We start from the raw sequence: 27,558 nt of genomic DNA, 5'->3' as shown, positions 1-27,558 counted from the left end.
AAGGACAATAATCGTTAGCTCTAATGTAAGGTCAGTGGGATTTGTAATGCAAAAACACTTTAACGTCCTTCAAGATGTTCAGACCTCACTTTAAGTGTCAGAGGAGGAACACAAGCTTCAATACAAACCTTGAAACATGAGAAAGCATTTTGCCCACAGCAGTTCACACACTCATCACAAATCACCTGAGTAGATACTGACATTGTCACTGTAAAACACAGGTTTTCCTTCCTGTGGATCAACGTACAGAATAGTGGACTACAGATGCAGTGCATGTGCAGCTAATGCAGTAAGTAAAGGGGCTGCCCTCCTATGTGGACGGGGGGTGGGGAAAGCTCTCTTCTCTCTCTCTCTCTCACACACACACACACCAACCTACCACAACACACACCACACACACACACACACTCCACAAAGCAAATATCACGATCATACACTGGAGCCCACCACAGGCGGATCATCTGGACCCTGCTCGGTCTGCTGATCAGCCGCAGCTCCCTCTCAGCCCCGTTCACACCAGATAACATGTGATGAGCAGGCAGCAGGCGCAGATGTGCCATACACTCACTTTATGCAGGGCTTCAGGAGGTAGCTGAGACGCCTTGAACAGCTCCGCCACTTTGCCGGACGACAGTTGTCCTGCAGTGTCAGCTTGGCACAGGCTGTGGAGACCTGAGTAATACCTCTGCTCATGTTCATTCAGGGAGATGAAACTCCCCGCAGACGCCGCACCGGATTCCGGATCCATTCCCTGGCGCATGGAGGATCCGCTGGAGGAGCGCTACAAGCAAACAGATCGATACATCCTGCTCCGGACACCGGCTCCTGTTTCCAGTCGGAAGCGGAGGGTTCTGTTGTTTTTTCAGCCAGGAGGAGGGTGGTATCACCTCCGACAAGAGTGTTCCTTGTGGGGAGAGACTGACTAGTCGGCTCAGGCTCATCCACTCCTACTGCCTATTATGGCTGATTGTAGCAGTACAAGCCTGAGCCTGCTGGGGGCGGTAGAGCGCAGGAAGAAGAGGGAGGCATTGTCTGTGAAATAAGGGGCTGCTTTGTCTTAGCAGCGCATAATAAAGCAAGAACTGTAATATTGATTTTTGTATTTTCCAGGGGATCATTTTCTGAAGATTATTATTCTTGAGTGTTTGATTGTGTTGTGTTTTATAATACAAGTTGGGAGGGGGGCTAAAATAAAATCCAGATCAGCTTCATCATACTAATAAATACAATTCTGTGTCTTGGTGGGAGCCCTTAAATCTGTGATTGACCCCAGGGAAACTGAGGATCCCACTTTGGAAGTCACTGTGTTCATTCACACGTGTTGTGGAGTATTCAGATCCTTTATTAAAGTAAAAGTTATTGTAGAAATACTCCATTTCAAGTAAAATCCTGCATTAAAACCCCCGCCGGAGGAGAGGGAACAGAGGTATTATACAGCAAAATGTACTTTAAGTAACAAAAGTCCTTCTGCAGAAGAGTTACCAAATTATCATTGTCATCATCATCATCATCAGTGCTACAGGACCTGTAGCTCCACTTGCAGCACTGAAACCAAACCAGTCAGTGTTCTAAAGTAGTTCTTACTAACTCATTCTAAAATATTTTTTGGACATTTCAGAAAAAATAATGCATGTTGCTCATCAAATAGTAGATGTTGTGAATAGCCTGAATTCAGTCTAGCTTTCTTAAATCCAGGGCCTGATGCCCCTCTACTGTAGTGCCTCTGCTGCCATCATCTGTTCAGGAAGATGTCTGCAGTCTGTGGTCTGCAGCAGAAGTAGTTGATGTAAATCAGCCTTTTGCAGAGCCCGAATCTGGGGCAATAAGGAGCTGTGAATGTTTTTTTTTCAAAAGCCCCAAATTCTCTACAATTTTAAAATGATTTGTGTAAAACAGCTTTGTGTCATTTCCCCCGGGTCTCTCTGACTGCACTGGAAAATCAATGGAGCAAAGGTTCTACAGTATTACTGGGAAACGTCACCATCTATTACAGTATTATTGTATGGATTCACACACACACACACACACACACACAGCTGAACATTCATTCTGTGAACTCTGCTCCAACATAGTTATAAAAAATAGGTTTCAAGATTAATAATGCTGTTTATGCCAGATTCCTACCCTACCTATGTTATGTAACTTTAACAAATAACTGCTGGACATTTTTTGTCTCTTTTTAGGTGGCAGGAACGAAAATTTGCTATTTTCAGCGTTTATTGTGTTCTTGTTTCAGAATGATGGAGACAGCTGGAGAACAATTTGATACACAATATGATGCAGGCCCTACAGGATGATTTGTTTCCCCTGGGCAACTATCTCATTCTATTGTCTCAACTAGCTTGAAAAATAGTGCATATAGCCGCCGTAAATGGGAAAAAAATCTCTGCTAAACCCCGAATGTTTACAATGTCTGCTCCGCCCCTGGGAGCAATCCAAGTGTAAGATTTACTAGTTTTCACACGATGAGATATCCCCAAAGTCCTATCAGAACTTTAGATTTTCCATTATGTTTCTCTACATAAGCGGAAGAGAAAACAGCAGAGCATGAAACAACATAGTGTTTTTATTTTATTCTTTACTGTAACCGACCATATAAAGAACGATAAAGCAGGACTTTGACGGGGAGCGGTTTAACTGGGTTTGTACTGTATTGTAAATCTCAGCAAGATGTTTTCATATTGTTTGCATGGGTGTTGTCTGTTTTATGGAAAAACACTTATGACATTTTATGGGAGCAAAAGATCGCTCATTGAAGGAGAAGTGCCCAGTTTAGTGTGGTCAGCCTGGGTTTTAAATGGTAGATACAATCTGCTATCACGAGAGAGAGACTTAAAAAGCAAACTTGGCAGGAGACTTTGGCTCAAGTGCCCTGTGTCAACTTAGTCTCTTATAAAAAGGCTCTGTCAGGCATCCAACACTACACATTGGTTGAACAATTAACCAAATTGCCGGCCTGATTCTCTGGGCAGAATGGATGATTAACCTTAAATATCTGTCTTTCTATAGTCTGTCAAAGCTTCCCTCCCCTTTGTCCAGTGAATGTCAGAACAGAGGAATCATGAATCAACACTGAGCATATGGAGCTTCCTGGATCTACTGTGGGAGATTTGGTTGAAATTATTCTCCTTTTTATTATGTACCTCATGTAATAAAGCCAGGTTAGGCCTGATAACCATGTTAGGAGAGACACAGAGTATGTACAGTACAACCTGTCGTGAAAATCAACACATTAAAGAAGGCAAAATAACTGGTTAGTCTGACATGTACTAGTGTTTTGCTCATTATCTGAATTTAGTGCATACCGTCAGCATCCTGTAACCTGTTTGCCCTCCAAGGAATGCAACTGCTGCTGATATCTTAACTAATGAGCAGATATGGTCAGATGCTTTACTCTTTTTCCTGTCAGATAGATTTGATACAATGGGCTGTGTTCTGTTTTCATGCCACAAAAAGAAGAAAAAATATTGCTACTTAATATAAAGGTGCCTGCCTGCCACCCCTGTGTGGCTAGGTCACACAGTGTGCTGTGCTGAGTAAACAGAAGCAGACTGAGCCGTTCTGTTTTTTTCTCTGTGAGGTCTGCCTCTCTCACATTAGCAAACCTATCTGGTTCCTTGGAAGCTTGAACAAACAGTATGGCACTTTCCCTGCAGCACACACTTTACAGTTTCCATGTTGTACAGTGAGGGAGGGCCGCCCGTCTGACAGCCATTTTTTAAGAAGAGGATTGTTTAGTTCAGGTGTGTCCCAGCTTAACCATTAAACCCAAGCTTTATCCAGTGACATTCCTCTGCTGACCTCCTTAAATCACTGCTCACTGGGACTGTCACAGCTTTTGCAGCATTTAAGTGTTTTGCTTCTTGTTCTCTGGGGAAATGTTGGAAAAGATCCTAATCCTGCTCTGTTTGTCATCTGCTTTGGCAGAACAGCCCTGTAAACCAGGTAAGTGACCAGGCTTAATACTTTAAAATGTCAAATTTATAGTTAGACATTTTGTATTCACATTTAATCCTACATTGTATTTCTACTTATATACTATCAGCAGTGAAGCAGCCGGTCTAGATGTAGTTCTCTGTTGCCTGTCGAGTGTGGAATGCAGCTTCTAATCTGAAACAAAGTCGGATTAGACACATAACTCAAATGTTTGCCTCATAACAATAGTCTCTATTTGACATCAACATTTATTCCAAAACACATGGTAGACTTTCTACAACTCTATGTGGTTATAACAGATGAAGCTTACATGAAATGATGATAAATTTCCATAACAGTGAATTTGAATATGTTTTATCTATATAGATGCTTCAGATGGCTACAAAGTTCGAATCAGCATCAAAACTGCTCTGGGGGATGAAGCTGTATGTATATATTTAATTATTTATCTGCCTGTACAAAACAATCAAAGCATCAGATCATAAATAAACTGTTTGAAGTGTTACTATGTTATATGCTGTTTTAATACTGTACATATTATTCATAATCAACTGATCATTATTGCATCAACTGTAGCTACTCTTATGAATGTTAATATGCTGAAAATTCAATCAAAAAAGTGTGTGTGACTACTTACTATGAGCACAAGGTCCATGTGGTGACCAATGAACCTTAAAGGCCTTCACTGAAAACGGCACACGATCTGTGGTTGTTATTGCAGTATGTTTGGAATGAAAATGAAATGTTCCTTTTCCGAGCAACTCTGGCCTTTGCCATGAGGAGTCACCTCAACGGCCAGGAATTTAAGTAAGAAAACTTTTATGTGTTTGATTTAAAAAACAAAACAATAAATAGTTCAAGAATACTTTTAAAAACAATAACTATAATATAATCTATTTTTACTATCACATAATGAAATTAGTGACTCACGTTTTACTGACGTGGTCTTTATTGTTTTCTAAAACTTCACCAGCGTGTCAAACATTATCGTATGTGATGAGACTCCCAGAGTGACCTTCTGGTTTGTGGTGACATCACCACTGAACACGTCTGGCTTGGTTGATAAAGGAGTTGTGGAAGAGGCTATAAGGTAATCACATGACACTGCAGCTATTCTTTAAATCCTCACATGGAAATATTTTTCCTTTGGCTATTCCACAAAGAGTTCACATTCAGCTCCAACATTTAGAGTCACTGATCCATTTATTTCTTTTGTTTGGTTTTGATACTTTATTCTGTTTGGTGGATTAGTGGCATTGTCGGGGATCGTTGTACTTTAAAGGTCCAGTGTGTAACACTTAGGAGGATCTATTGGCAGTAATGTGTATAATCACATGAATAAAGAATTGTTGTTTTGGTTACCTTAGAATGAACCATTTTTATCTACAGATGATGCAGGTCATGTTGAACTGCCATGCACTCTAGTTTTCTCCTACACACTTCAGACTGTTTTCATTCCCAGGTTGTTAAATACAGACACCAGTGGTGTTCAGTTAGTTGTAATCTGACACTTGCACAATCTGCACACTGGTCCTTTAAGTGCAACCATATTGATCATACAATATTTTTTTAGAGAATAATTATCAGTTCCAAAAATAAAATTCCTTGATTTGACGCTGTGCAGTGCTATGGGATGTTACCCTGGTCAGCTGGTTTAAGTGAGACTATGTAACTTGACAATTTAGTAACAATTGTGGGATAACGTTAAAACACAGTGTAGCCTAACAGTAGTAAAATTAGAGACACAAACTAAGTCAGCTACACAACAATATCCTCTCTAAAGTATGCTAATATTAGCAAACGTTAGTCACCACAAACTACTGGTCAACAGACCAAGTGAAAAACAGCTGAGTAAAGTACATCAAGCTGGTGTGCATTGTATTGCTTGTCAATTCATGAGTTATTTTACTACATCAACTAAAATTAGCAACATTAGCTAAAATTAGCCACCATACTGTATAAGCTCCTACCAGAACAAGCAACACTGGCAAAGCAGCAGAACTATACTGTATTAAGCAAGAGTGTCGTCTATTGTTTTGCTTATGAATTCAACTACTGAAAGGTGCGTTGTATTGTGAATTAGACTTTTAATGAATTTTAAGAAAGACAAAATTGTTATTTTTTTCCTTCAGAAGTCACAGTCTCACGTAAGAGAGTGGCAAGTTACTACACCTGCAGCTCAAAGCTAAATCTCAACATTAAATAGTTCAACTGACCATACCCAGCACATTTTTATTAAAACGTGTAACACTTTATGTACCATCTTACATATGGAGGGGTCCTATGAATCAACTAATCTGCTGTACATGAGTTTTGTAGTTCCTGAAACCAAAGTAGAATTGGGGGCAGTGAAAGTACATAAGGAAAAGCCCACTGCTGTAATGCAGGCTTTGTAATAGTATTGGAGATTTGAGTGAATGGAGTGCTGTGCTATAAAGCGGCAATCAGACGTTATGCAGGTCAATCTTTGTTGCAACCCTCACCTGCTTCCCCTTGTCTGGGGATGACAGATTCATGTGGCAGAGATGAAGTTTTTCCTCAGGCCTCACTGTAGGTGATTAAGAATCTCAGAAGCGGACGAGTGCATTGAGACACGCCTCCTTTGCACTGTTAATTGTGTGGATTCTTCCTGGCCTCGTACCTTTGGAGATTTTCCAGGTTTTTTTTCCACTGGGAGGAGAGCCTGAGGTAGACCTAAGATATTGAGGAGTCAGTGCATCTTCCAGGATTTCATCAGTTTAAGCATCAGTGGCACACTGTTGCATCAATACAATGCAGCAAAATGTGACACACAACAGACACATGTTGGGCTGAGAATTGTCAGTATTTTAATGATTACATTCATTTAAATCTTAATGTTTTATTTTTCCAATAGAAAGTCCAGAAATCGCATCAACAGTGCCTTTCTGCTAACTGATAAAACTCTTGAGTTTATCGGCATCACCCCCACCCTGGCAGCACCAGTCAACCCTGACACCCCTCCATGGCTCATTGTGTTTGGGGTGGTCATGGGTGCTGTGGGTGCTGGCATCATTGTTGTGCTGGTGTCCCCTCTGGTCCTAAAGAAATGGTAAGCAGGTGACCGGAGGTGCATTATGTATAATTTTGTAAATGTGATTACTGAACTTTGACAGTCATGTTTCTGGCTTCTTATTGTAGCAAAAAGAACGAGGAAACGGACAAGGATGAAGAAGAGACACGGGTGAAAGCAGTGGAAAATGGCTCTACAAGAGAGGGGGTTTACAACATGTCATTCTCAGATGATGAGCGACTCACACAGATGTAAAACACGTCTATAAAAACTCTTCCGTGTACGCAAAAAGATGGGGGAAAGGTTATTAAGCTGCTCTAGGTGGACTTTTGTTGCACTGTAATATTAAATCTGCAAAATCATTGTCTAAGTTGTAGTTTATTGTACAATTTGTCATTGAAAGGATTTAATACATGTTCATGATTTTCTTTGATTAGATTTTTTTCTTTCGGAGATTTCACTGCTGAATATTTCTATACTGTCATTACCTGCTGACTCAAAAAGAAACAAGCACCTGCAAATTTTTAACGTCAGTATTTCCTTTTTCCAAATAAATGTATATATTATCTGTTGATATATGATTAATACAATTAAAGATCTTTGTGTAAGAGGGTATGTGTGTGGATATAATGTGTATATGTGTAGTTTTCAAATGGGGAACAATTGCAAGGCCACACACAAGTTGCTTACTATATTTAACCTGCATTTTTGTTTTATTTCAAAGTTATCAAATCAAATCAAATCGAGGGCCCAGAGGGGATGTCTGCTGCTAGATGCTAATTGTCTGCTGCTGCATTGCTTGCTGCCACCCTCTTTCATTTTCCAGACTACAGAATCACAGTGGAAAGCCCCCTGAAGTCAGCAGTAGCTACAGTGTTGTAGCAGTGTGCCTAAATTAAATCCTAAGTGGCAAAATGCAATTATTGTTTAAATGAGCAGTGCTCAAGCTCATTAGCATGATGGCTGGATACATTTATGAGTTGTTATGTCAGAGCAGCACAGCATACTGGTACGCAGAGATTTGTGTTATCAGTATATGAAATTTGGTACTTTGTTGGCCTTTATTGGTCCGGATGAAGGTCTGATTTGATGGTGACATGTATGGGGAATTTTCGTATAATTGTGTATCAAAATGCTCAAGAAAACTCTGTACTCAGTATTGGTATAAAGTTTCAAGATTATATCCAAACTGTGGTCTGTTTTAAATGTGATGTTTGACTATATTGCCTCCTGCAGGGCATTTTGAATAAGGGCATAAAATGCTCACTATTATGTCCTTTACGTCCCCCATGTCTCTGCTTTGGTTAGGTTAGATCTTGTTTCATAGAGTCCCTCTAAAGGTAATTTATCCTGTAAATCACTATCTATGGATGTTACAGTAAAAAAAGCTTCTTGTGTCTCTCTGTGAGCTTCAGTCCAGCGTTACGCAACCTTTTTGGCTTGTGACCCCTTAAAATGAAACCATGCTGACTTGCAACCCCATGTCTTTGCAATTGTCTGATGGTTGTGACCAATTCAGTTGTCAACATATGACAGATTTAACATAACTAATTACATTACTGTAGTTCTGTTTTCAGAAAAGATTAATTAGGATGAATAAAATAAAGGTAGGAGCTAGAGTAGGCTAACAGATATTGCGCTCTCTGAAGATATAATGTTCACTCCCGTTGTTCAATTTTGGTTCTACGTGAAAATGATTATTCTGCTATGGTTTTAATTAGAGTACACCATTTAAAATTCTTTGTGCACTGTGAGTTATACCAATTCAATAATGTCATATTATTTTGAAATAATTTGTGTAAAGTCCCTAAATAACACTTTCTGCAGCTCCCAGTTTCTTACTGCATCAGTGGGTCCCAACCTAAAGGGTCAGAGATGATTACAGGATAGAAGAGCAAGAAACATGTTTCTGCTTCACAAAACTATGTTTATTTCTCATTTCTTTCTTCTAAGCGCTGTTTTTTCTTTTCTCGCCCCCATAATTTTTGTACAGTCCCTTAGCTCCCTTTGAAGTCTCAAACTGGATGTGAGCCATAAACAGTGACAGTGTCCCACAGCAGCAAGAATCTGCCCTAATAAATTTATTTTTTTAAATCTAAATGAATGAAACCAGCCATTCGCCTTTATAAACTGAACTATGACCTGTATCTAGCTGAATCTATTTTCTGTTGTGTTCTTTGTGCCAATATTTGCAGCTGCTGTGTTGCGATATTGCAATTCACTGCTTGGGCGACGCAAAGAAGCAATCCATCTGCTTAACTTTAGGTGGCACCATTGCACTGTCAATTGCTGCTGCCTGGCCAGACACTGCTGTCTTTCTACTTCACAGCACTCTTCTTGGCACTCTTTAAAGTGTGTGTAAATGGCAATATGACTTTTAAACATTTCAATTTCAAACATATTTTAATTCATTGTTATTCTATTTTTGTCTAACTGTTTTTGAAGTGGTAATACAGAAAGTCTTTCTCATTCTAACTTGTCTATATTTAGTTCATTGTTAAATTAAATCTGTTCCTGATCTCTAGGTGACGATATGTCTCGTGTCTTAATCATTTGTACGATGATATTTCTGTCGCAGTTGGTGTTATTCCAGAAGATACCCACTGTGTGCTGACAATATGCAGCGTGTTAATGACTAGTTATCATTTGGCACATCATGTAATATCCCACTCCTTTTCCTCGGCATTTCATTCTGTTGCCTGAGGAGTCAAGCCTTTTTTACACCTCATTTTTCTTGTCAGGACTCCAAAGATTTTCTGTCACATTTAGTTTGAAAGCATAGCAATGTTGTTAGAGGGGTAGCCGATTAAGGCCTAAATTCCCACTGTAGAGAAAGATAGAGAGCGGGAATAATTGCAGAGAGTCAAATACGTTTTTATCATATTATTGAAAATAATGTCATTATTTTAATAACTAACCCGGATAACTTCTGAAAAATAAGCGAGCTTTGAAATAGCTACAGAAATGAGTCATTGTCAAATGACAGATTGCCTGAATAACATTACACATCTTGAAATAATCATTATTTTGCTGCTGCCTCTGTGTTCTGGACTCATCACAAGAACAATGCCGGTGTGTACAGCCTCACATAATGGCTTTTGCCTAATTTTGTCTCTTTAAAACATGGGAGATAAACAAGCCTTTGGAGATAATTCTGGACGAGCAGACGCAAACACAAATGCAAACACAATTGTGAATTATAAATAATCTTGTGTGGGTGAAATTATGGGGAACATTGTATATTGTAAGTCTGCAACAGTTTAATAACTGACAATCAGATGCTTAATTTCCTGTGTGGATCCCATTAAAGACCCCCCTCCCAAAAGACTGTCCACTCTTGAAAGCAGAAGTTGATATTTATCTACATATGGACATTATTTACTGTACTTTCACAACATCTTTGACAGTGACAATCTAATAATTTCTAGCTGTGTGCAAATTGCATAGTGAGCAGGTTCTACTACCGTAATGGTGACTACTCGCCGGAGTTTAACTCTCTCTACAGAGCTACAGAATACAAATGTATACACTCATCGGAGGGGCTCTGTGAGCACGTGGCAGTGTGAGCCTACATTGCTGTACGCTTGTGTGGTTGGAAAACTTTCCAATTCAAATGCAAATGTCTCATTCAAATTCCAAAGAATCCTAGTGAGCGTGCCCCTATTAAACTATCAATATTAAATATCACAATTCTGGTCAATATTTGATGAGGCCTATTTTCTAACAATGCAGCTTTCAGGGCTCAGAATCAATATTTCAAAAAAGTTAATTTTTTATAACTTTAGCTTTCAAAGCCCAAGTGCATTATTCATATCAGTTACAAGAGCAGTGTGAAAAGTGACAAATTCCATATGCATTTCATAAACATAGGCGAGGTGAAAACTATAACACTGTGCACTGATTCCACCACAAATCTGGACTATACTGTCAGCCTCCTGGATTTTTCCTAGCAGGGGAGGAAACAAGATGATTTCTGTCAGGGGCTGTGTATTTTTCCACCCCTGCTGTGTTTAAAATCCATCACCGTCATGTGAGTTTTCCTCTCTAACTTCCTTCATTGCAGTCTAGAAATCCCATCTCTGCTGTTCTTTTTCTTTGTCCTCCTTTTGTTTATGAGTCTCATCGAGAGTAGCCTCTTCAGTCTCCCCTCCATCGGCCACTCGTGTCTCTCCTCCCTCTGCTTTCTTCTCCTTTTCCCTCTCTCTGATGATCTCCACCAGCCTCTGAAACTTCTGGTTTAACTCCTCCATCCCTCCCACCACCCGCCCGTCGTCCTTCTCTCCATCGCTCTCCAGTGAGCTCAGTGACTCAGCCCTTGAATCACGGCCCTCGAACTCATAAGTCTGCAGTGAGTCATAGGGCGGCTGTGACAGGTCAAAGGTGACCTGATCCAGACGGATATTCAGGAGGTCTTCCATGCGGAGAGGCTGCGGGTTGGAGGCTTCAGGTCTAACAGGCTCCGCCCCGCTTGCCAACCAGCCTCCGTTGTTACCAAACATCCCCCCAGGTAAGGGCAGTGGCTGTGGGGTCAAATCCTTTCTCTGGAGTCTGCACATGTTCAGTAGCTGCACTCCCGCTGGGTACAACCCGCTGCCGTTGGTCCCGTTCATACACGTCCCTCTGCTGTTTGGATTCAGCGAGCCCACAATGCTGTATGTGTCTCCTGGCAGGTAAACAGCAGGGTTCACAGAGGTGATCTGACTGCCATTTGAATAATTTTGCTCTGAAATGGAGCGAATGGAGGAATCAGTATCAATGTCATCTAACGTGCAGCTGGTGGCTCCAGTGCTGATCTGAGTCTGCGATGACCCCGGTCGCCCCTCTTGCTGGTTTGACAAGGAGCTGGTGAGACTTTGGAAGGAAGACTCATTTGGGTCACAGTGATTTGCAGCGTTGCTGGCTGGTGTCGACTCCGTTTCTGCGTTTATCTGAAAAAGAGAAGAAGAAGGGAAATATAAGATGATTCAGACACATTTGCAGGGATAATCATATGGAAGCAAAAAAAGGCCATAATGATTCAAATCTTTCAATCAACTTAAAAATTGCTAATAAAAATGAATGTGGTTTATGTGGTTTGAATGAGATAATTTCAAGTTTCGCAACTGCAAAAACTTTTTTTAAGAGGTTGACAAAACCTTCAGGTACAAAATTCGAATTCGCTTATATGAATTTCTTTTTCTTGCATCAGGCAACTGACAGAACTTGAACCTGACTGGACAGAGGTCTGATCGATTCCATTCCGACTCTTTTCTGTATCCTCGGTAGACAAGGCGGATGTTTAAGTGAATAATTCATTTAGAATTTTGGTGTCTGAATTTTAAAAAAGCCCCCAACCCAATACACAAGCTGCAGTGTCTGAATCAATTCTGAGCAACCAGATTTGAACTTAAATATAGCTTTTTGAATATTGGACACTTTAACTATCTGTCAAACTTGTCTCTTAATTTGTGAAAAAAACAAAACAAACAAACAACATTAAGTCATTATCCTGTAATCAAATTTTTAACATCCCACCGCTTAAAATTACTGTCAGACTTTCTTCAACCGGCTACTTACTATGAGTGATGGGATCCTAAAAGAGCTCTTATTTTCTTCCATTTTGTCATTTTGTCTGAGCTCTTCTGACGGGACATAAAAAAAAGTGATGTCACGTACATCTGTGCACCAATCAGGACTCAGCAACGTTTTAATCAGAACCTGATGACAGATGGTGGGTTGTTACACTGACTAAGTTTCTGATGAATAACATTGTTGCATATTTAGTTATGAATATTTTAGTGTATTATAGAGAAACACTATTATTCTATTATGGCCTTTCTTTGCTTCTTTGTAATTGCAACATATTTTTATCCGTTAGTATCATAATCTGACCTTGGCCTGATCCTGATTCTCTTTAGAGTCAGCAGCGTTTGCTTCACTGCCTTCATTTCTGTCTGTGATTTTGCTCTTCGCCAGCATGTGCTCTGCTTCGTAACAACCAGGGCTCATCTCAGGAGAGCAAAGCACTGGCTCAAAGGTGCTCTGGTTCTGGATGACAAGGGAATTGCCAATATGACCTCCAGTGAGCCCATGGGTCAGCTGCGTTAGCTGCAGACCTGCCTCCAGTGGCCCGGCTGGATAATCTCTGAGAACAGGCAGCGTGTGGATGCCATAGCAGAGGCGTCCGTAGAGCGGAGCGGAGCCCGGCCGCTGCTGAGGGTCCAGGCCTGGGCGCGGGTTACGACTCCAGCTGTACGTCCTGGCCCTTGGCGGATTCTGCTGGGTGTACCATCTGTGCCAAGAGATAAATGTCAGAGAAGCGCACACTCGCACACAAACGCACACGCTCCCATGAGCCACCATCGCAAGGATAAACTTTTTTTTATTTATTTTTGGGAACAGCTCACATGTTTCTGTTGTTGTGCATGTGCTGTATTCTGTGCATGCTCTGCAGCGCTGTAATGTCAAAAGCTGCGGTGTCTGCTTCCCCTCCCCCCTCATCATCATAGGATATGATGTTCTCCCTGACATCATCCTCCTCGAAGGGTGAGTGGGAGTCTCGCTTCTGATGGCGCAATGACAGCGAGAGTGCACACACCACTAAAGGGCAAAGAGGAGACACATGACCACATGGTCTTCAGAATGCGACACATTCCGCTCAGCATCTTTCGAAAAGTCACAAACTACGTATTACATACATATTAGTGTTTCAGAGACTTCAGAGGATCGGTCGAACCTACCCAGCAGAGTGGTAACACAAGCCAGCATGGCCAGTAAGGTGACCAAACTGAATATGAGAGACGTAGAGGCGGACGGCATGGGGAGACAAACCATGTGTCTCTCCCATCTCCTGTCCCTCTGTCTCCCCCTATCCTCTGTCTGCATGCCCCCTCGCAGACAGGGACAAATGGTCACAGTGACCGTGCCAGTGTTGGTCAGTCCCGAGGCCCCGTCGCGCAGTACAACTGGCACGTAGAGGGTGAGTAAGGATGAGGAGAAGCCAGGGAGGGGCTCCAAGGCTGACTGGAGCACCAGACTGGCTGTTACACCTGATAACGCGGGGGAAAAAAACAAAAGAACACACACATCAAACACGGTCACTGCACAACAGGCTCGCACCAGTTTTGGATGGTGTCATGGTTTGTGGATTGAACATGAAAAAGAAAAACAGAGCCAATCATTGTAACCTCCAGTTTCCCGGATGGTGAGGTTGAGAGCAGAGCTGGACTCTGGAGGGATGCTGAAGTGGACCGGGGTGTCCTGCCCTCCATGGTCCCTGTCAATGGCTCTCAGCACCTGAACGACCTGCACAACACAGATCAGGATGAAATTATTCATATATACATATGTATGTATGAATACATATACACATTTCTCTAAGTTTTACCTTAACAGGAATGTAAATATTATTAAAATGAAAGGTTCAATAGAGGAACTGCTGACAAATGCAACATGTGACGAGGGGTTGCAAGTGGATATAAGTAGAGAAACTTGCAGCCAAACTCTGCAGAACTCTGAATTAACAGATTTAAAGTTAATTAAATGACCCCCCCCCCTTTTGATACTATTTACTATCGGCATATTTTCTGCAACAGCCATGCAACGGATTTACATTCTGTAATTGACTTTCTGTATAATGGATTTCATTGTTAATAACAATGCATTTAATCCAGAGTTACTGTTTTCAATTTCAATCAGCCTCACAAATACAAAACAAGAACGGACCTGACCAGGGGCACTGGAGTCACACACAGACGTTGTGTACTGCCTGTCCAACTCCGGCGCATTGTCATTCTGGTCTAGTGTCTCTATGGCAACCACAACCCTTGACACAAGATTTGGATTGTCTGAAAGAAAAGGAAACCGACACTAATGGTGAAATTATCACAGAGTTTCTATCATTTTTACTCCCCACTTTGTATTCCCAACCCCGGGTGGTGCTCTCGGTGAAATATGACTCTGGTAAGCTCTGCTGCTCATTGCGCCCAAGGGCAGAAGGGCTGACATACCCCTCTGTGTGGCAATGACTGTGATATTATGCCACTGCTCCTGCTCACGGTCCAACTCCATCACTGTGCTGATAAAGCCTGTGTCAGAGGCGATGCGGAACAGAGCTTCAGGGTCTGACTGGGGATCGATGGAGTACCTGAGATACAGAAAAAGTCACGAATAGGGAAGAAAAAGATAGTGAAGAGAGCCCAGAGTGAGCGACTAAATGAGTGAGTGATGGTGTAATAACCACCTGATGTTGGTGCTTTGTCCTGTGTCTGGGTCCACAGCGTAGACCCGGCCAACAGAGCAGACAGGGGGGCAGTTCTCAGACACGTCCAGATGGTAGCGAGCCTGGGAGAATCGCGGTGGCTCATCAGCATTAAGGACCATGACCCGGACTGTTGCTTGGTCCTTAAAGGGACCTTTCCTTAGGTAGCGGGCATCCACTATAGGGTTGGCCACTTCCACAGAGAAAGTGTATGAATTGCGGGTCTCATAATCCAGCAGCTGTTGGGTGAAGAATAAAAAAGGCTCAATCTGTAGGCTATACTTTATTTGAAAGACTTTCATATATGATTTATATGTACTGTATATACAGTGTGCTGTATACTTCTTCCCCCATACAGTGCTTCATTATTCATTCATTTCCTCACTCGTTTTTTATCGCTCTATATAACTCACGTACAATGTTCCAATTTGGAGTTACTTCTTAAAATTTGGATAATTAATCTTCAGCCTCTTCCTACCTCACCCTCCACAACCACTTAATTTAAGATTTCACTGAGCAATAATTATCTTTGAATGCCCAATGCTGTTAAACCATTAAAAGTAAAAAGACAAATTCACACTGGCTGCCTTTAACATGGCCTACTCACTTCAAATAAGATACGATTTTTCACCGGCTGCTTATTAGTTCATTGTTATTCATTAATTGCTTGTGTAGAGTCTTGGGAATCTGAACTTGTCAGCAACAGAATGTGTTTCAGTGCAATAATGCAATGTTTAAATTGCCAAATAAAATTCATTTGCAATACCAGACCAAAGCAATTCTTTTAATCTCCTGAAATGTCGACATTCAATATTTTCTTCTCATTATGTGAGCGTTTAAGCAAAACCACCTACATGTCCCCGGCTATAATGAAATTCTTTGTTCGTAATGAATCAAAGTGCTGTTCACACAGACTGTTTGTACCTGCGTCTTACCACTCACCTTGTTCAGCACAATGACAGCCTCCTGGTCTCTTCTGGTTAGATTGAATATTTCGGCCTCCTCTGCATCCAGGATTGTAAACTCCAGCTGTGCATTTTCTCCCAAATCGGGATCGGTGGCAGTGAGACGGCCCACCTCCACACCTGGTGCTGCTAGCTCGGATACAGAGAATGACCACGCACCTGCAGAGAAGAAAACAATGATTATAATAGCGCTGTGGAAAAATAACCTCCACAGCCGGATGGTGTCTGGCTCAATTCTGTGTTAAAAAATAGTTCTCGACATAATGCATGCGGCTATTATGGCTTTCATTCACATATTTTATGACCATTTTTTAAGGATTGGGTCACATTTTTTCAAGATTATCTTAATATATCATATTACTCATATACCCATATGCACGTACACTGGAAGAGTTATTAGTCACTATAATCACTCCAGCTGCACATATTGGCTGTAAAGAGATCCCTCCTAATGCAATTCCAGTGAAAGAGGTGATGGACAAAGTCCACAGTCATCAGGGTGAGGAATTCCCTCTTTGTGGGAATGTACATGTTTTTCTTGCTGAATTGCAGTGTAGAGATCTTAACACAAAGACAGTATTTTGTACTAAACTTTTCAAGTTACCCACTTAATATGACTCAGACTGCAAAAGTCTTATATCCACTTTGGTTGAACTTTTAAATGCGTTTCGGCATTTTGACAGTTCGATTTCTCTTCCTCTTCTCTTACATTTGAGCTGTGTCAGAAAGAAATCTCTTTCAGGCCAGAAGGGAGAGGAGGAACATTTGCAGCGTCCAGTAACCCTATAGGCATGAGCATTTTTTAAGACACTCTCACTCTCATGCTTACATTTTAAGCCCTCATTTGTAAATGATTTCAGCCACATACTGTACACTTTAAACTGAATATCCGTGGGTGTTGGTCAGATAAAACAGGCAATTTAAAGACATCACTTTGGTCTCCTGGAGCAGGTTGCACCAACTGGTCTTTACAACGCCTGTTCCTAACTGCTAAGACCAGTCTTTAGAATGGACTTCTGTTGAACCAAGCAAACTTAAGCTTAGTCTTAACTGTGCCCGGTATTTTCTAGCATTGTGCGTGCACTGTGATTATGGTGAACATCATAGTATTTGCTAAAGCGTGGATACTCAGACTAGGCTTAGCATTTTTTAAAATGTTCTCTTTTTGCTCTATAACAATTTGTCGATTGACAGAAAATGTATTAACAGCTATTCGATAATTGATTTACAATGCAGAAATTGCAACTGATAGAGAAGTCAAATATAAAGATGAGCTACTTTACTCTGTTTTATGTTACGATAAATGCAGTATCTTTGGTTTAACTGCTGTTTGGATAAATTAAACAACTAAACATGTTACTTTAAATCCTAGCAACTTGTGATGGGCATTTTTGAAGACTAAATGATTGATAATGGAAACAATTAGTAATTGTTGCCCTAGTTTCTTTGTAATAAGAAGTAAGAAGTATAGGAATTAACTCTATTAATCATATTACATTACAAACATACAGTACATATAACTTTAAGCTTCAAATTAATTAATAATTATCTGTTTCATTGTATCATTTATGAATCAAGAGTTATCCAACTGAGTTAATCTGTTCTTATGTTACTGTTAAGCAGTCAAAGATCTGTGAGGTCAAAAAATGACCTGTACATCGCTTGTGATGCTGCAAGCTTCAAATTCAGAGAAACGCTTTCATCTAATCAGAGCAGCGCTACCTTGCTGATTGTTAATCATTCAGATCCTCCACATTATAAAGATTATTTAAAAACCACACCCCTCGCATTCAAAGAGCATACTAAATGAGCCGTTTGCTTAAATGGTGCCATTATTGTCAAAGAGAAAATAATGACCTTGAATAGAGGTGGTGAGGGAGGGAAGATATAGTCAGATAGCAGTAAATAAATAAAGCACTGCTGGCATTTGGAAATATTAAATTGCCTCTATAAAGCACTGTATTGCAGCCCAATATATCAAGACGAGGAAAGGGGGCTTTAAACATTAAGATGAATGGCAGTAAGCAGAGACTGTCAGGAAGAAGAAGTAGGGAAGAAGGGTGGAAAAGCGAACAGAGGAGAGGTAGTATATAGAGAAATGCAGTATATGTCTCAAAGTGTTAGACACATTCTGCAGTGATTTTACTGTCTATTGAAGCAGAAAGCACTGAACTTTAAGATGAAATATTAATAGCATGGAACAGGGAGAAGCTTGGATAAGAGAAAGCGGACATGATCTTTCACTCTTCTACGTCAAGGCACAGTCCATTTAAATCTTAGGGACCAAACGGGAGTGTTTATATGAATGTTAATGTCAGTCATCTTGGCAAAGGTTATGTTATTCCAACTCATGTTAAAAACAATGATTAGGAAGAGTGTAACACATAAAAGAGCAATACCCGACTGACAAGCTGTTCAGCTGCTTTAGAGCTTATATCTTATCTTCCACCTGTCAAGACAACTAGGACCCAAAGGAGGCAAAACATATCAGACTGCTGTCACAAATGCCATTACAAGATGTTTAATCATTTTAATCTTTACTCACACACACATTCTACAGCTGCAGAGATTGAAAGCAGCCGACAGTTAAGTGGGGATCTGATAACAGCAGCGCTTACTCCTTCTGAAGTGAGGGGGGTTGTCGTTGACATCAGTCAGCTTCACAGTGATGGTTGTAGTCCCTGATAATCCGCCCAGATGCCCTCCCATGTCTTTGGCCTGGAGGACGACCAGATACTCGTCCCGAGTCTCTCGGTCCATGTCAGGTACCGCTGTCCGCAGGACGCCTGGTGGAGAGGAGTGCGGGTCATGGAGCAAAAATCACAACAGCAACAGATTTCACAGTGACACGACGTCTCTGGAAATCACCATCAAAGAGAGCCAGATGCATACATTTTAGATCTAGGACACTGAAAATCATATGACTCCAGGCCACTTCTGTCCCCGAACAGATCATATAAAACTTGAGTTAAAATGTCCTTATCCACGTTAGACATATGGTGCAACATATGATTTCTAACCGGACCACTGGGATTTATGTATCAAGTCTAATCATCAGCTGAGGGAGGCATTTTATGGTTAACAGCTTTGTGGTTCATGTGAGGCTTTGGCCAGACCTGTTTGAGGATCCACAGAGAAATAGTCCTGGCCGTGAGTAATGGCATACACCAGCCGGGCGCTGTTTCCATATGTTGGATCATCAGCATCTCTGGCTGTGACTTGGATTATGGACGTGCCTGTGAGGGTGAGGAGGCGACAAAGGTGATAAGTCAAATGCCCTGTCACAGTATAGTAGTTAAATCTGTTGGATGGTTCATAAGCTTAATGTGATACTACACCCAAAATCTGCCTATTGAATACCAAGTACTTACAGCTGTAGGATTAAAGGGATAATGCACTTCTCTGTGGGCCATCTGAATGCATAGTATCTTCAAAACATTCATCTTTTAGACAAAATAGCCCATTTTTATGTTGAAAAATTCCCCTTGCATCTCTGGAGCTGTGCTAGGAGCACTGTATTTAACCCCATTCTGGCAAAGGTATGATTGCTTGCAAGATACTGATAATGTGCTTGGACAGCAGGGAAGTCGATTCCACTGCAAGAGTAGGCTTAGAAATGCAATGATTTGCAGATTATTTGATTAGTTGATGGACAGAAGATTAATCTGCAACTATTTTTACAATGAATTCTTTCAGTTATTACTTAAGCACAGATGTGATGCTTTTCTTTTGCATATATGGTAGTTTTTTTTTACTGTTGTTAAAATAAGAAGCAATGTGAACATATCTCTCAATTTCAATACTGGTTAACGAGCATGCTAACCCAAGATAGAGAACATGATGGACATTTGCATGTTAGCATTGTCATCATTTATATTATTATTGTACTAAAATGACTTATTATTTTAGTGTAAATGTATCCACTACATCAACATCAAAAAAATTACAGTGGAGTGAAAAAAAGTCCCACAACTCATATTTTATAGATGGGAAAATTAAAACTACACTTGTCAGTGTCCAGATCTCAGTTTGCTTCTCAGTTTACAGTAAAGAGTATCTAATTGGAAAAGCGAATGAATGAATAAGATCGCCATCAGAATCCACTGTAAACTAATTCAATTCTAGCTGACCACAACCGCTGCTCCCCATTAAGGACAACACTGCAAGCATTTTCAAGCAGGTTTTGGGTTGAGTATCACTTCAATTGCAATATTGTATTAGAGCTGCACCTATGTTGGCCATCTCCGGCACCATGGCAACATAGGGTTCATTGGGGAAGATAGGTGGGTTGTCATTGATGTCCTGCACTCTGATGATGAACTCAGATGAGGGCTCCAGGGCTCGGCCAGTCTGACGGTCTGTAGCTGTTGCAATGAGACGGTACTGGTCCTTTTCTTCGCGGTCTAGAGACTTGGTGACATGTATGTTGCCTGTGTTGCTGTCAATAACAAACACAGAGCCCACTCCCTCTCCCTCTAACATATACTTAGTGCGGCCGTCTCCGTGATCCATATCTGTGTGCAGCTGGAAAATAAAAACATGCAGAGTAAATTATAGTAACAACCTTCAGGCAACATCACTTTCAGACACAGTATGCTGATGCAGGTATCGCTCATTAACACTATCTATTTGTGTGGCAAATACTGCAAACATGGCTATGTGAAATGGGCAATTTATGTTAAGACGGAATGCGCTCAGTGAATTTGAAATGACTGGCACCAGGTGTGGAAGATACATAAGGGACCAGGATGAGTACTGATGCATACAGCTAATTAACTCACTGGACCAAACATGCCATTGGGGGATTGTTAAGGGCAAAACCACATCAATGTGGACAGTGGCCCTGCACATGTCTTATATGTATGTTCACAGAGGCATTCTGTAAACACGGGCAGTATCCATCTGTAAATCTTTCTGTCTCTCCTATCCATCTGTCCCTTCTTCGCCCTTCTTGTAAATCCATCTGCCTGACTTCCCCTGTACCTTTTAAACCACCTCTCCAGTCCTTGCGTCTCTCTCTTTTCATCAAGTTACCTCGGTTACACAGAATGCCCATCTGCTCACATTTCTCATTCCCCCCTCTCTCCCTCTGTCTCTGGTGCAGAATACTCGTTTGGTATTTAATGGCAGAGAGGATATTAGTCTGTGCTAGATAGGTAAAAGGCCAAACACACAGAAATAGAAAGCTAAAGAGATTACTCAGCCTTCACCACACTGAGCTTTCTGACCAGGAACCTTCACATCTCTCTACCCTTAAGGCGCATCTGCACATGTTCATAATCCACAAGGCTTACTCACAACCTCTGCTGTGGACCTTAGATACTCATGAGAACTAAAGCCTCAACTTGAATTTGGCTGCAACAATGACTCTTTACACATTTACAGAAAATGAATTTTGAAGGCACATTCATTTTGTTACATAAAACTTGTTTATGCAACAGAGAAACAGAATTTCCTCCATCATGATATGAAAGTGTAGAATCAGTCCAATCATTTCTGTGCTCATGACAGATGCTTACTTGAAAGCATAACACATGTTAACAACACATGTTCATGCAAGTGCAATCCCCGCACACTGCACAGCATGCAGGCAAAGACCAGGAGAAAATATAAGATTAGTGTATATCCTGTGTGTGTGTGGTGTGTGTGTCTTGGAGGATAAAGTTGGGGATTATAGAAACTCATGATAGCATACCCTACAAATTGCTAGATAAGGGACTCTGGGTTTTTTTTATTCATCCATACACCCACATCCCTCTCCCTCCTTTCTTCCTTAAAGCTAGCTTCGATTTTGATCCCACACTTCACCACGAGAGACATCTTTGTCAGAGTCTGTGCCTATCTCGCTCCCCTGCTCTTTGCCTCCCCCCCACACCCTCCCCCGCTCCGTCCTCTCTCTTTCTATCGAGCCCCTTCTCTCCTCACTGTCTAATTGCTGGCTCAGTCCTGCTGTGCTTCAGTCAGCATGGAAAAACACTCTCACGGTGGGGAAGAAATTTATCCGCCTCGTACAAACAAAGCTGGAAAAAGGGGAAATTGTCTCTTCCAATTGCTTTGTCACTTTCTCTCCTACTCTGTAATCTGAATTTTCCCCTCCTCTCACTCATGCAGTACATCCACCTCCGGGTTTATATCTACACACTGCTTTCTTTGGCAGCCTAATTCTTCCCTTTTTCACACAGGCTGAGGCACCTATGATTTGAACTGTTGATAACTCACCTGAAACCTTGCACCGACGGAGGGTTTGAATAGATAATCTCTATATTTGGCAAACAAACTGAACTGCATCTGAGAGAAAATGGGCTTCCAACCCCCTCGCAATGCAAGGATGCTTTATTACACGAGTATCAACATCAAGACTGTGCTTGCAGACGAATGAGCAGTCTTGTGTGTCTACTCATTGCTTTAACACCCCTCCCTGACTGTATCAATAACAACCAGAGAGGAAGATTAAACATTTATGAGGTGTATACTGCACTGGTAAGAATCCAATCTAGACTGTCACTATAAAGTATACTGCTAGCTACAAAGTGGCTGGCTGCATTCCCTGTTAGCGTTACAGTTGATATAATCCTACTCTGAGTATACTGTAGCTGCCAGCAGCTGCATTAGTGTGGAGCGCCTGACTGTGAAATGCTACAAGTAAACCCCTGGGATCGGAATGGTTCAGGTGTGCAGTGGCTTAAATCATCTCAGACACGTTTTGTGTTGCGACACCGACAGCAGTTGAAGGTTGCTGGTGTGGCGACTGTAAAAACTCAAGTATGTGACACGACAAGTGGGGGGACTGCTGCACGAACACTGCAATTATATGGAGTTATATTTGTGCCTTGTTCCTGAGCATGCGATAGGACATTTTGAGAGCTTTTGCAAAGAAAACAAATTAGATTTTGCAGAGGAATTATTATCACACCAAGAAAATAAATCTATTTGATCCTCAATAAATGTGTTTATGTGTTTGCTAATATCCAGTGAAGAATTTGCTCATTTGCCCTCTGTTTTGTCCCTTGCTGAAGTGATGAATGGAAGTGGACGATGTGATCGTGCGAGTTAAAAATATGCACATAAATCTAAAACTAAGATATGATTTTGTTGGACAACGTGCTGAAGGTTATAAAGTGGTGAATAGTAATTAATAAGTCACCTAGCTATATAAAATTAAACATAACTCAGGGCTCTGCACTTTTCACTACGGTACTTTTATTATTATTATTTATTTTACTTATTAAATTAAAAAAAGATTAGTGGAAAACTTTTCCATCAATGATTATAACACCTTGGCTGTGTAGTTCCCAATCATCAAGGGAGCCCAGTTGCTTAGCTAGCTGCTGCACGTGTGGCAGACGTTAGCTAGGAACCTACTGATATAGCAAGGCTGACAGCTAATAAACTAAATAAAATACAGACTAACTGGTTGACAAATGGAAATTGATAAAGTTGCATAAAACTAGTATGTAACCAAAAACAGTTTAAACTGCATGAACTACTTATGTGGGCCTGTGGAGCTGGCCATCACAGCAATTGTTCCACTGCTTCCCCACTCCCCTAGTAGCCGATAATCTAGCAATCCTATTAGAGACAAAACAGCTGACCTACGCCAAAATTTCGATTGGCTGGAATTGTGCTACATTTTCCCCTTAGACCACCATTATAAAGGAAAAATCTGTAAAATGGACAGATTCCATCCATTTTATATAATATTTGTTAACTTCTCAAGAGCCTAGAAAAGCTCTTTTTATTTGGGTTGAAGTCATCCCATTGTGAGGTCTGTGAGACGAGCTGGAACGAGAGGGCGGCACCAGGGAGAGAAACACTAATGCGTAAGTGCAGTGAGCCGTAAGGAAGCAAACCCGGAATCCAGAAAACTTTTTTTGGCTTATGCGCTCGGCAAGCAGATTTAATTCAAGTGAGTGGGCGCCATGATTGAGTCCAGTATGTAGTTCTTATAATACATCCATGGAGTGTGCAGGCAAGAGCAGAGATGTCGAGAGCAAGACAGACACTGTGGCGAGTGTCCAAGGGTTTGCGAGCACACAGAGCAGGAAGATTGAGAGAGGAATTAAATCTAACTGAGTTAAAGAGGATATCATTGTGCACTTATGTGGATAATGGCTCACAAAATACATTTAGTATTTACGAAACACATAAATAAATGCACTGAGCAGAATAGATGTCTGTTTGACCGAATGAATCCCCTCTATATTTTATGTGCTGTGTAAAAATCATTTCCTGTGCTCAAAATGTCCCACTGGGCTCTCAGGAACGTGGCACAAATGTAACTCCATACAATTATATACAGGTTATTCACATGCTGACTGGTTGTGACCAACAGCTTACCCGTCCAATGAGCACAGGCTCAGGCCCTCTGTACTCCTCGATCACGAAGAACTGATTCCAGAGCCAGCTCCTCCGGTGGCGAGAGTGAGGCTCCTCTCGCAGCAGGTATGGCCCCGACCGGCCGTCTTCAGACTGCGTGACCCATTTAGAGCGGCCCCCTGTCCTCTCAGGCAGAACGTCACCGACACCTGTCTCCAAATGGAGCTTAGGCTGGAGAGCGTACTCCTCCTCTGAACTCGGCACTAGACTGTGAGCATTAATTACACTTTCAACCTCTCCATTAGTCAAATTGCTCCTTTTCTCGCGGTTCAGGGTGAGTTCAGGGCTATGTTTAGGTATAACGGATTTAACAGCAGATTCAGGATGTTTAAGAATGTCTGTTTGCCTTTCTGTGTTATCCCTAAAGCCAAAAACATTAGATTTTCTGTCATTTAGTCTAAAAGCCACTTTCGGCAGGTTTCTTATGTCATCCTTTGCATTGTGAAGCGGGCTTTTCAATTCTTTGAAACGCACAAGAAAGTTGTCCATGGACTCTGGATGAGGTAAAACCTGTTGTCTTTTGCTTGATATTACTTGCAAATCTTGCTCTTCTTCTAAAAGGCCAAGAGCCCCTGAAATGCCACTTCTTTCCCCTTTACAGAATAAAAGAAAAAGAAGAATATGTGCTGCCATTGCTGAGATTATGTGATCAGTTTGTCTCAAAGAATAACTGATGAAAGGCTGATCAGACGCAGATTCTCATGATGGTCCATCTTGTGTTGTTATACTGTGTGTCTCCTCCTGCTTCGGGTTTCTTTTCCCCAGAGCGAGTCTTCATTTCACCTTCCTTTCTCACGTTTTCCCATTCAGTACACATGCTGCACAGGATCACCTGAGAGAAGACATAATTAGTGTGATCTTGACTATATTCATTAAAATAGGCAGCAAGCGCCTCAAGATACAGAAGTGAAAAGACAAAGATTGACATCTTACTCATTATCTTATAAAGAGGATGTTTGATATTTTCAGACAAATTTGTAGATTTCTCCTGCTGTTTGTTGAACATCTCTGTTTGCTAATCGGAGCTCTCTGCCAGCGCCTGTAAAAATAGCTGCGAGTTTTGCACAGAAACTATGAACATCACGGTCTGATAAGAAATTATCTAAAGAGGAGAATTCCCTTTATACCAGATGCTGTTATTCGTATCATTCTCGTTGCTGTTGGTTGTGAGTCCTGTTATTGATCACTCAGGCATTGTCAGAGAGTTAAGTGTGCTCTTAAAAATTTTCAATTAATTTGGAGCCCGAGGGCCTGGCGGCAAGGTGGAGCTCAGGTACTTTACTGTTCCTTGTCACACACAATTGCCTGGACATCAGGTGATTGATGTCATCCCTAAAGATGGTCTCCCCATGCCTCAATGCCCAGTAGTGAAAGAAGTTCCCCTTAAGAGATTAATTGGCCTCATAAATAATTCAATCAATGACTTGTCCTCGTTTCCCAAAAGTTTAATGATCTGAGTTTCGTTAGTATTTGAGTCAGATCCCGACCATTGATCTTTGAAATTTGATGTACTGAAAAGTGTCAGCAGCTTAACAAGACTGAAACTGTGTGATCGCAGTTTTTCCATCCACCTTTTACCTGCATCCATCACTCTGCTTCACTAGCTCCTGCAATGAATGTCGATTTTCTGACATCTGTTTTTCAACTTTATGCACGCGAAGGAGGCAAGCATTATCTCTCACACACACACACACAGTCCAACAATGCACGAGTCATAGGTTCACAGGGATGTGGGCTTCAAACTATTTTAAATAAAGTTTTCATGAATCTCTTTTAAAGAGATTTAGAAGTTCTAAAAAAGCTAAAGGGATTTCTGCGCACGACCTGCTATGCTAAGCAAAGTGTCAATGCTGTAGCTAAAGAACATAAATGATAAGTTCATGGCCTCGTCTGTGGTCTGGCTAACTGAAATGAAACGTATGCTGTGATTCATTTAGATGCAAATAAGCACAAACAGAGTGGGCATACTGTATAGTAATGCACAGGCCTTTGATGGCACTGTATAATATGAACCAGAACATTTTCTGATATATCCAAAAGAAATGCTTCATATGAAAGGAAGGACACACAAAAATGAATCAATGTTCTCTTTTTCACTCCATATACTGACCTACTTTAAAAAAAAGTAGGCTTTAGAACACATTAAAAATGAGTATTTGATCATAGTTAGTAGAAAAAGTAATTAATAATCCCTTTACAGAATTCCCCTTTAAAGGAAATTCACCCTTGATTTTGCACACCAATTATACTAATTCCAGCATGCTGCGTGTAATGCTTCATGTTCAGCATCTGCATCTGTTTGCCATCATCTTAAATCAAGCAGAATACAAGAAGTGGTTCATCCAAAACACTTTTGTCTTCCTCAGTTATTGTGTATTAGCATAGACTTGAGCTCACACGGCTTACATTTCTCCCTGCTAGCTTTGCTCCGAAACCACGTTGCCAGCAGTACATGTCATTCACTGTTGTTTGAAGTCTTTAGAGTATGAGTGCGTATGAGATATGTGTGAAATGTAAGGCAGGGATAGAGGATGAAAGCGTGAGGACGATTTGCTGTTGCCGGCTCAGAATGGAATGATGAGTGGTGACATAGCTCTAAATTGCAAATCGCTGTTTCAGTCTCACTTCACTCTGCATCGAGTCGCTTCACTGCAACAAGGCTATTTCATTTTTATTAAAAATAGCCTGTGCATGTCAGGCCTTTTACATAGGGAAAAATGGGAGATGGAGGCAGAGAGGGAATGGGTGGGTGGGTGGAGGGGGGGCAGTGTGATGTGGTGGTACATTGGGAGGAGGGCTGCCGTGGACAGATTCTGTTCCATTTGAGCATCTCTGGCTTTCTCTACTTCAGCCATTCGTCTTAATGCTCGCACACCTCTCATCCATTCTCACTGCCTCTCTCCTGCTCGGCGCACACATGGAAATCTCTTAAGTCCTTCCAAATTAGACTGGTGAGGAGAGGCCGTCCTGTACTCAGCACATCAGTCACCTCATTGTCTTCAAGGTTTTGA

The 27,558-nt window shown here is 41.3% G+C and overlaps 3 protein-coding genes across 4 annotated transcripts in view; 1 reads left to right on the top strand and 2 right to left on the bottom strand.

Annotated features, from left to right (window-relative positions):
- Positions 1-949, bottom strand: part of reps2 (RALBP1 associated Eps domain containing 2) — a 23,099-nt gene extending 22,150 nt beyond the window's left edge. For both annotated transcript variants that reach the window (XM_035652673.1, XM_035652674.1), the window contains exon 1: positions 569-949. In XM_035652673.1, coding sequence (XP_035508566.1) covers positions 569-760 — 192 coding nt within the window. In that variant the 5' untranslated portion in view covers positions 761-949. The remainder of the gene's footprint in view (positions 1-568) is intronic.
- A 2,696-nt stretch (positions 950-3,645) lies between these two features.
- Positions 3,646-7,577, top strand: cltrn (collectrin, amino acid transport regulator). The gene is made up of 6 exons (XM_035652823.1): positions 3,646-3,945; positions 4,303-4,361; positions 4,658-4,743; positions 4,910-5,026; positions 6,812-7,006; positions 7,096-7,577. Exons 1-6 carry the CDS (start codon positions 3,879-3,881, stop codon positions 7,220-7,222), a joined length of 651 nt encoding a protein of 216 aa, XP_035508716.1. The 5' UTR covers positions 3,646-3,878; the 3' UTR covers positions 7,223-7,577.
- Positions 7,578-11,031: 3,454 nt separating this feature from the next.
- LOC118321447 (cadherin-24-like) lies at positions 11,032-27,402 on the bottom strand. Its single transcript, XM_035652765.1, has 14 exons — positions 27,332-27,402; positions 24,509-24,833; positions 20,401-20,695; positions 19,288-19,407; positions 18,790-18,957; positions 16,149-16,330; positions 15,189-15,445; positions 14,876-15,092; positions 14,672-14,815; positions 14,134-14,251; positions 13,687-13,995; positions 13,354-13,546; positions 12,839-13,238; positions 11,032-11,895 (listed from the first exon to the last, which is right to left on the bottom strand). Exons 1-14 carry the CDS (start codon positions 27,400-27,402, stop codon positions 11,032-11,034), a joined length of 3,663 nt encoding a protein of 1,220 aa, XP_035508658.1.
- Between the last annotated feature and the right edge of the window lie 156 nt (positions 27,403-27,558).

Source organism: Morone saxatilis, unplaced genomic scaffold, assembly GCF_004916995.1.
Source record: "Morone saxatilis isolate NCDOM2014 unplaced genomic scaffold, NCSU_SB_2.0 Contig12, whole genome shotgun sequence".
Classification (NCBI taxonomy): Eukaryota; Metazoa; Chordata; class Actinopteri; family Moronidae; genus Morone; species Morone saxatilis.
Note: the sequence above shows the minus strand (reverse complement) of the source record. Positions and strands in the feature narration are given on the sequence as shown.

What these genes read in the sequence shown, in the direction of transcription:
- cltrn (XM_035652823.1), top strand. Translation starts at nt 3,879, where the DNA reads ATGTTGGAAAAGATCCTAATCCTGCTCTGTTTGTCATCTGCTTTGGCA. An exon ending in CTGCTCTGGGGGATGAAGCT is followed by an intron (nt 4,362 to 4,657) that starts GTATGTATATAT and finishes TTGTTATTGCAG; the next exon opens with TATGTTTGGAATGAAAATGA. An exon ending in CTCAACGGCCAGGAATTTAA is followed by an intron (nt 4,744 to 4,909) that starts GTAAGAAAACTT and finishes AAACTTCACCAG; the next exon opens with CGTGTCAAACATTATCGTAT.
- LOC118321447 (XM_035652765.1), bottom strand. Translation starts at nt 27,402, where the DNA reads ATGGCTGAAGTAGAGAAAGCCAGAGATGCTCAAATGGAACAGAATCTG. An exon ending in CACCGAGAGCACCACCCGGG is followed by an intron (nt 14,816 to 14,875) that starts GTTGGGAATACA and finishes TTTCACCATTAG; the next exon opens with TGTCGGTTTCCTTTTCTTTC. An exon ending in TTGTGTTACCACTCTGCTGG is followed by an intron (nt 13,547 to 13,686) that starts GTAGGTTCGACC and finishes TTTGCCCTTTAG; the next exon opens with TGGTGTGTGCACTCTCGCTG.